The 9400-nt window shown below is 40.5% G+C and overlaps 1 protein-coding gene across 2 annotated transcripts; it reads left to right on the plus strand.

Moving 5' to 3' along the window:
- Positions 1 to 298: 298 nt before the first annotated feature.
- LOC309718093 (uncharacterized protein) lies at positions 299 to 9287 on the plus strand. 2 transcript variants are annotated; one of them, XM_082553090.1, is made up of 12 exons: positions 299 to 400; positions 4225 to 4312; positions 5808 to 5838; positions 6718 to 6795; positions 6891 to 7030; positions 7108 to 7233; positions 7512 to 7557; positions 7750 to 7815; positions 7922 to 8268; positions 8370 to 8474; positions 8740 to 8830; positions 8969 to 9287. In XM_082553090.1, the coding sequence occupies exons 2-12, from the start codon at positions 4241 to 4243 to the stop codon at positions 9010 to 9012; spliced, it is 1146 nt and encodes a 381-aa protein (XP_082409216.1). In that variant the 5' UTR covers positions 299 to 400; positions 4225 to 4240; the 3' UTR covers positions 9013 to 9287. The 2 variants fall into 2 exon arrangements, with proteins under 2 accessions (XP_082409216.1, XP_082409217.1); XM_082553091.1 differs by lacking the exon at positions 299 to 400 and adding an exon at positions 944 to 1512.
- The last annotated feature ends 113 nt before the right edge of the window (positions 9288 to 9400 follow it).

Genomic DNA, 9400 nt, shown 5'->3' on the forward strand with positions numbered 1-9400 from the left:
GCAAACTTGAAATAAAATGAAAAACACAAGCCTTCTTTTCTTAGGTAATTCACTATTTCTCTTCAATTTTGCTGCTGGACGCTAATGCGGTGTGTAAAATAAACGCACCAAAAAAAAAGCTGCCCTCGAAGATGCCTTGGAACAATTAACTTAATAGTTTATAATAAAATTGAAAGCACAAATAAATGATAATAATTGTCATTTTGTTTCCTCTAAGAGAATAGATTAGGTCTTTCTGTGAAGCGCGGACACAAAATAGCGCTACATCATGTTTTGGTTTTGGTTTTTTTTAACCGGCGAGTTCATCAGACTACAATCTTCTCCCGAAGCTCGGTTTGTATTGTATTCTCCTTTCACCTTGAGCTAGGAGGAACTCGCGGTTTGCACTTAATTATCTCGTGTAAGTTTGATAATATAATACACTTGATTACGTTATGTGGATAGCTATCATATGTGGCGTTTGCGGTCGCTAAGATGTGTCTTACAGGCACATTTTCTTTTCAAATAATTTATGTAAATTAAGGCTCTGCTTGTGGCCCTCCCACAGCTAACAGCGCTAACATTTGATGATTAAAGAAACGAGACGTCTTTAAATCTTTTTGTTTTTTAAATAAAACTACGACGCATTGAAGTTTGTTTGGGCGATACTGCAGAAAATTGTGTTTCTGGTGATAATATTTAACTAAAAGACAACACTTTTGAGACTCCCTGTTTCGTTGTTGTTCCTGCATTCAAATGATAATTATAAGCAAAATAGATATGAATTACTTAAATACAAATATAAGATAATTAAAACTGAGTTTTCAATATTACAAGATTTTTTTTAAAGGTGGCCCTTTCTTCTTTTGTATTTGTATTACTTAGATTTATTTCCGCCTACGCTGCTACCTTTTCAGAATCAGAATCAGAATGGGGTTTATTGCCAAATATTGAGCAGGTTTACAACATTAGGAAATTGCTGCGGTGCTTCAGTGCAAACATAGTGTCATAAATAGCACTTAAATAGACATGGAAAAAAATAAAAGTAGGGATAAGAATTAAAAGTGCTACGTGGAAAGATATGTGCATGAGATATACATGAGATATATACATGAGAATAAGAATTAAGAGTGCTACGTTGAAAGATATATACATGAGTGCAGGTGGTGATCAGTGCCAAACATGGAATGATGCAGTGACACAGCGTAGGGTCATGTGTTAGTGGCGGGTACAGTCATATGGTTATTGTTCATGTGTCCAACAGCAGAGGGGAAGAAACTGTTCTTATGGCGAGAGGTTCTGGTGCGAATGGACCGGAGCCTCCTGCCTGAGGGGAGCAGGTCAAACAGACTGTGTCCAGGGTGAGAAGGGTCAGCTGAGATCCGAGCTGCACGCCGCAATGTCCTGGAGGTGTACAGGTCCTGCAAAGATGGGAGTCTGCAGCCAATCACCTTCTCAGCAGAGCGCACAACACGCTGCAGTCTCTGTTTGTCCCTGATAGTGGCTCCAGCGTACCACACGGTGATGGAGGAGGTGAGGATGGACTCGATGATTGCAGTGTAGAACTGCATCATCGTCCGTGTTGGCAGGTTGAATTTCTTCAGCTGCCTCAGGAAGTACATCCTCTGCTGGGCTTTCTTGATGACGGAGGTGATGGTGGGCTCCCACTTCAGGTCCTGGGTGATGGTGGTACCCAGGAAGCGGAATGAGTCCACAGAGGTGATGGGGGTGTCAGTCAGGATGATGGGGGGGAGTGGGGCTGTGTGCTTCCTGAAGTCCACAATAATCTCCACTGTCTTCTGGGCATTCAGCACCAGGTTGTTGTGGCTGCACCAGGACACCAGACGTTCAACCTCCCTCCTGTAGGCAGACTCGTCCCCGTTCGAGATGAGTCCAATAACGGTGGTGTTTTCACCAGTACTGTTGCTGTTCTGTTTCGTTGATAAAGTTATTAAAATATTGAAAAAAGAAATCTAAGATCGTTTAAAAAGTATTGTCTGTAGTAACAATACTGCCCTTTGTTTTGAATGGCTAGTCCTCGAAAGCACATGTAGATGGGGTGTAGCACGTTTCCCAAAACAAATTTAACAGCTAATCACCTGGCTGGATCAGAAAGTCGCAACTTAGAGAAAATGTTATAAATTTATAAATTCTCCTTTTTGTTTTTTGCAATCAGATAAACATTATCAAACTCTAAAATATAGTATAGATTTGCATATTTTAAAAGACGTTACATATCTTACAACATATAGTGTGATCCGAGGACGAGTGATTAACACATCAAGATTTGAGTATTCACCCTTGTGAAGTCCCCGTGATCTTATCACAGTACTAATGCAGCCACCATATTTTGTGGTGGCTGTAGCTCAGGAGGGTAGAGGAGATCATCTACTCAGGTTGGCTGCTCCAATCTGCATGCCAGATGAGACGGTGAATCCCAAGTTGCTCTCAGATGCGTTCATTTGAGTTTGAATGTGTGTGTATGTTGGACAGAAAGCAGGTGTAGAAAAAAGTGCTGAATGGGTGAATGAGGCATGTTGTGTAAAAGAGCTTTGAGTGCTCGCGTAGAGTATTTATACTATTGTGATTGTCAGTATGTTTTATCCAACAAAATGAAGTTATCTCACTTCATTTAATTTTTACTGAGATTGTATAAACATACAACAGCGTCACTAAAACCTGCTATAAGTATTGCTATTCATTTTGTCAATTATTACTGATTACATGCAATTTGTTTATAACACAGCAGTTAACTGTGGTAAATTGTTGGAAATCGTGAAAATCGTGTATCTGCCTAAACATGGGCACAAATTCACATTTAACTATTACATTTATACTCAGCAACCTTTTTTTCCAACAAGAATATAAGCAGACTACAACCAGCTTGCAGTCAGTTATGTCGAGTACCCTCGAATTGTGCTCATTGACACAGACTCATTCAGAGTGATGGGCAACATGTTGCCAATCTGTCTGCATTTATAAATTAAATGGTAATTATTTGTAAAGCTTCAGCAGTTTTTCTGAGAGTAATTACTGTCAGTCCAAATAAGAGTGTGACTGTTTCCAGAAAGGTTTCCTTCTATCAGACCTGTGCAGTCACCTTGTGGTCAAAAGTAGTTGTGGGTGTGCAACTCTGGGCAGGCATCTAGTCACCACAACTTGCAGAATGTGAAAATATTTAATACATCGACCATGCGGTGTTAAGGTTTTAGTTGTTTGGTTGTTTTTTAGTAGCTGCAATCAGGTTGCTCTATATTTTTACTCTTGACTGAGCCATTACCTTGATCTGAATTAGGAGGTACTACTCTTCAGTTATGGAAAACCTATACCATGAAGCCCCTTGGGCAATGTTTTCATGCTGATGTCAATGCCACAGGAGGTTTGGAGCTCTGCAGTTACTGAGTCAGCAGAGCACTGGTGGCTTTTACACACTATCCATCTCAGCGATACTGCTCTGTAACTTTACATGGTCACCGATTGTGGAATATCTATTAGGGAAGAAATTTCACAAACTGACTTTTGCAGTGGTGTTATAGTATATTAGGAAATGTTTTTGTCCATATAGTGTATTTTGGACTGAGAAAAACATAATTGTTACAATTGCAGTTAGCTCACAATGCTGCTGATTCCATGTACCAGTTGATTCCCAAGAAATAGTTGGAAGAATTATCATATAACCTTTTAAATTGCTACATAGCATGTTGGTCCTCTTTAAAATATTGTTTCTCACATATAAGTGCTTGCATGGGCTTGCTCCAAGTTATTTATCCGATCTCTTACAATCCCATGTCCCATACCTCTATGATCAGCAGCTTTTAGTAAATTAAAATTCCCAGTTCAGAGCTCTACTTTGCTCACCCTATCACTAAAGAAAAGCTCATCCACTTTTCAGAGAAAGCGCATTTCTGCCACTTGTATCTGGAGTCTCATTCTTTCATCTTTAAAAGAATTAACAATTATAGTGTTAACAAAAAATCAGACCTAGAGTAACAGATTTGTGGCATTTTTCAACACCGATGCTCCATCTAGTGACAGATGGCTGCATAACAATTTAGCAGCATTGGGCATCACTTAAAAAATTTAATTTAGAACAATTAGATTAAACAACGAGTATGTTTAATGTTGACTAGTGACACAGCGACGATTAGTCAACTGGTTGCACGCATCCCTAGTTTTAACTGTGCAATTAGTTCTAGTATGTGTAATGATTTGATAACCAGCAATAAGACATCATTTGTCTTGTAGTGACAAAGCTGAGGAAATGGAGGATGAGAATTCAGGAAACCAGCCTCCACCACAAAGTGGGCCCCCAAATCCAAAGAAGAATCCAAAGGTAAGTGTCAGTCCTTGGCTCTACTTCAGTGCCACATGAGCCCAAGTGTGCAGTATCAAAAACCTAAAGTAAAAATGTGGGATTTCCTATAATATCCCCCCATCCTCCCCAAATTTTGCTGTTGTGGTACCTGATGGAGTGCCGGGGTGCAGCAGCCCTGAACTTGTGGGCTTCCTGCTTGCTCCTGTGCCATCAGGCCTGCTTCATTTGCAGTCTTGTTACTGAAGACAATATTCACTGGCTCTGGCCTCACGTCTGCGGCCTGTCAAACCTGTTGTGGTTTAAAGAATTGTTGTTTTGTTTGTTTGTTTTTAACACTGGTTTTATTCACGTTGGTGTTCCGAATATATTCTAAAGTGAGATAAACTGGCTTCTCTTAAACGGTACCACATGGCAGGCCACTCATTTTTTACTACTGAGCGCTGTCACATTCAAACGTGGTAGTCACGGATCACTTGCTGATTCAAATCCTCGAGGACTTAAAGTCAATGGCGACATATCCAGTCCAGTTTTTCCCTAAGAGACGTTGTTACATCACTGCTCAATTAAACGGCAGGTAGTAGACACGTCACCGTTCTGTACAACCACTGTGCATGAGGTTAAAAACTCAAAAGTTCATTATTTGCTACAAAAATTATGATCTCCCACCAGTGAACAAAGCTCCACTGGTGAAGTCAGTACTTTACAGCAGAGTACCCTCAGTCCTGGATTTCTATCTCCAAACCACACTCTCCTGGTGTTTATCAGTAACATGCAGTTACTTAAAATGTAAATTAGCTGCAAAACAGTAAATCACTGCAGGAATTACAGTGATTATTTACATTTCTGCTTAGATATTTAACTTCAATAATCTAAACTCAGTGTCTTCAATTTTTGGCTGCTTATGTCTGTCTTATCTCCTTTTGCTTATCTTGAAGAAAGTTGTATGCTTGGAAATATGTTTTCTTTATTAGTAGGTATCCTCAAATGAAGTGGCGTCCACCTCAGCACCTGCCTCTAACGGGAACCACCTCCATATTTCACACAGCTGACATCACTCTTATCATTGAAGGGGGTGTATGTTTAGTTGTTTCCAAAGGGTTTCTGTTTGCTGTTGTCTGTCAAGCTCAAATTTGGGGCTTTCAAACACATCACACTGACCACAGTGCACGGTGGTAGAAGAGCATGTTCTCTTCTACCAGTTTCATTGTCAGATCGCTGAGGTCTTGACCTCAGCCTCCCTCAGTGCGGCCACTGCGGCAGGTGTAACAACCCAGTTTCTTCCCTGTAGTAACAAATTGTTGCTGGTCTACATTCTCACTTGGTGAGGATTTAGACACCATTTATACACATTCCTGTGACTGTCACTGCTTAATGCAGGCGTCAAAGAGGATGAGAACGTAATGGTTGTGTGGCGGACCTGGACAAGGAGTTCAGTCCTCTGCTTAGTGTCATCCTGTCACTAATTTCCTGTGTGTCTCTCTCCTTCTCGTGGGTTTATTCCCTCTGCTGACAGAGAAGGCAGCTGCAGCATTCTGCTGATATAGGTAAGTCCTTTTACACACGGTGCCACTTCCAGTGTTGAGAGTTGAAGCTTGAGACCTTGGTTTCCATGCTTCATGTCACGTGTGGTGGCATGTTCACCACTCAGTGAGGCTCACAACCTCAGAGATTTGAGGATGGGGGTGGTGAGTCTTATGTGGTGCAGTCTACTGTTTTGGTCTTTGGAGATCACTGCAAAAGTATTCACGCAAAACATTTCCTGCTTAAAAGTTTCCTATTTAGAAGTCCAGTTTTCGGAATGGTTTTTGGACGTTTTCTAAATAATTTTAATAACAACCCAACCCAGTCTCATTAAGATGTTGCTACACTGAAGAGCAGCACCATTATCCTTAAAAGCGCACGACACATGGCTTATGCTACCATGCATCTGCACTGGTTACTAATTAAGTTTTAATGCACTTGTTTCTTTTTAATACTGCTGAATGCAATATCAATTTTTTACCAGTTGCCTGTGTTACACTGGCTTGACTTTGTTTTTAAATTATGTGTTAATTTTATCGTGCGTTTGCAAAAGGAATGCTTTGGTGAATGCAACACAGAAGTTACCGCTCTGCGGCTGCGCACGGTGAGAAGCAGTGCATCACGGGATGTGTTGTTCTGCAGCTCAGTTTGGGCCTAAATGGGGGTTAACTTAGAGCTCCTGTTATTTTTTGTTTGTTTGTTTTTTCTCCCAAGCGCACATGGGAAGTTTGGGTTGATCCATCCATGTAAAATCTGGAATAAATTCCAGTCCATTAAACATTGCAGGTTGTGAAACAGTACAGTATAATTGCAATTAGTTTTTTACTAGTTTTCAGGATATGTCTTGTTTTAGTTATAAATTCAGCCTCTACTTAATGCTGACCACTATTATGTTTTCCCAGTTTTCTCCAAAGGATCTTCTATCCATACTGTGCCCTCGCTCAACAAAATCTTGAAGGGTATCACAGACTGTGTGATTGGTAAGCAGCGTAGGGATTTTCCTCACATCTATCTACTTTACCTCCTCTCCTTCTTGCATAAAGAAGTGAATAATCAATAATCATTGTGTCTGCAGGCCTTCAGTATGTGTGGGAGTACCGCAGCCCCAGTAAATCTGTCCCTCCACACTACCAGTGCAAACTGTGCGCCATGGCCAGCTTGCAGCATGACATTGTTGACCATGTGAAAGGCTGGAAACACTGCTATAGATACATGGTGAGTGTTGTCTGTTTCAAAGTCTGCACACGAGGTTGCAGAATCATTTGCATTGTTTTATTCTGATTTTCACACAGAAAAAGACCCACCCTGACAAGATTACGCATGAGGAGGAAGATGCCGTGAAAGACCCTGCTATCAGAAAATCCATTAAAGAAGCTGCGGCTGAATTTGAAAAGACGGAGGGGAGGGGACAAATCAAGGTGAGCGCTACACCTGTGATAGTTCAGTTTTTATGTTATATGTAATGTTGGTCTGCTGAATTGGTGTGTTTGCTCTGGGATTTTTACTTTTCTCTTACTAGACAAAAGTTCAAATTCTGTCTCCAAGGTACTGCCAGATAACTTCATCTTTGTTTGGTCCACATAAAACTTTTATATTGCAGATGGGGCTAAAAGTCTCCCATGTTTACATTTGAGGGGTGGGTGCACTTAACAATATGTTGGATTTGATCATTTTCTGTTCCCGTTGTCACATTTAGGTGATCCTCAGGGAGCCCTTTGACATTCCTGCTTTTAAAGGACTACGTAAGTTATTCTGCTCTGTTTGCATCCAATGTTTTTAAGTTCTCAAAAACTAAGATCAGCTTCTCAGTTTAAAAAATAAATAACAATTTTTCCTACTTAGCTGGGGTCAAAGCTTAGCTTAGCATTCAACAACACTAAAAGATTTCCATTATTTCGCATTAGTTGTTAATTTCACACATCCTTCCATCACAGGCTCTGCTATTCCTAAAGCCGGGCCTTCACCAGCTCCAGGAATGGGACAAATGGGGCCACCCTTTGGCGAGTTCTTTGTGATTGACATTAATTTTCTCAGTGTGCATGAATATCTCTGTTCTATTAAAATAAAAATATGTGAACTGAAATGTAATAAACCTGAATCTCACAGGTCCCAGGTTCTCTGAATCAAGATTCCCAGGGGAGTTTCATCCTGATTATCCCGTAGATGAATTTGGGGAGTCCGGCTTTGGAGGCTACTCCTCCAGGGAAGACTTTTCTGACTCTGGTATGGATCGGGGAAATTTCATGGATAATATGGGTCGCGGTTCAGGTAGTGGAAGAGACACCTATAGAAGGAGTGGACTGCTGGATGAACGTCCAAACAAAATGTATTCAGGCGAGTACCAGGGCAACCGGATGGGTAGTAGCTTGATGGACAGACCAATGGACAGGCCGGGATTAATGGGGGCAGCTCCAGAATCTAGCAGCCTTCCCCATACTTTGCTCACATACCTGGTAGGTTTCTTACAATAGGTTTAAAGTCAGCATCTTTTTTTCTTTTTTTTTTTATATTCATATTTATATTCAGAAAGTAATTTTACAAAATGTGTTTTTAGGATACTTTCAGGATAGAGAATGAGAGCGATGCCCAGCTGGTGCTGAAGGTGACGCAGAAACTAACAGATGTGCTGATGGAGTATCGACTCAGGAGTGTTTCAGGGGTGTGTTTTGAGTTGTTGCTTCTTCTTCTTTTTTTAACAGTATCTATCCTAGAAATAATTTTGAAACCAAACACTAAAGATCAGCCTTCAAACCTTATTTGGCGAGCTGAGTACTAAAGTTCTAATTTAATTTTAACCATTTCAGCTGTGTGCACTAGGTTTCCTTTGCTCTGAAAGGATGAGCAAAACCAGATTTACTTTTTCAGATGTTTCACTTGTCCCTCAGATTAAAACATTTATTTTGTGGCATCTGTTTCCTCCTCAGGGGCCCAACAGCTTATCATTGAGTTCCACAAACTTCTCTTCACCCCCTAGAATGCAAAGCAGTAGCAACCGATTCTCAGGTGGCCTCTCAGGTATACATGCACCTTCTCCCAGACTTTTTATGACGGATCCATGGCTCAAATATCAAGGACTGTTAAATGAAGGACTCCAAAGGAGTGTGTGGCATCATTCTTTGCTGTCCACTTATTAATAGTTTGCTTTTTTTGCAGGTCCATCCCGATACAATGACGGTCCGCCCAGGTATTACAAATAAGAGATGCAACAAGTCTGTCTTCTCATCTTTCTGTACTACATGCACAGGGGTCATTGTCCAGATGTTGATTTCATGTACTTTTGAAAAAAATATATATTTTCATGCACTGGGTTTTCAGTCTTTTGCTGTCCTTGTTTTAATTATGTTTATTTCTTCATAATATGGCAAGATTTATAACGTGGAAGGATTTACATGTCTGCTGTTGTATCCAGCAACTTTACCTGATCATTTTAGTTTAAGTTTCACAGCGATTAAAAGCTATTAATGGACATAAAGATATGTTTGTGGTTGATTTCATGTCCCCATCAAAGTATTTCCAGATGCTGACGGATCCTCTAGGTTAGGAAGTTGTATTTGAGACCTTCCTTGTGCAGTATCGGACACAAAT

The sequence above is a fragment of the Aulonocara stuartgranti genome, assembly GCF_965226115.1.
Source record: "Aulonocara stuartgranti genome assembly, chromosome: 11".
Taxonomy (NCBI): Eukaryota; Metazoa; Chordata; class Actinopteri; order Cichliformes; family Cichlidae; genus Aulonocara; species Aulonocara stuartgranti.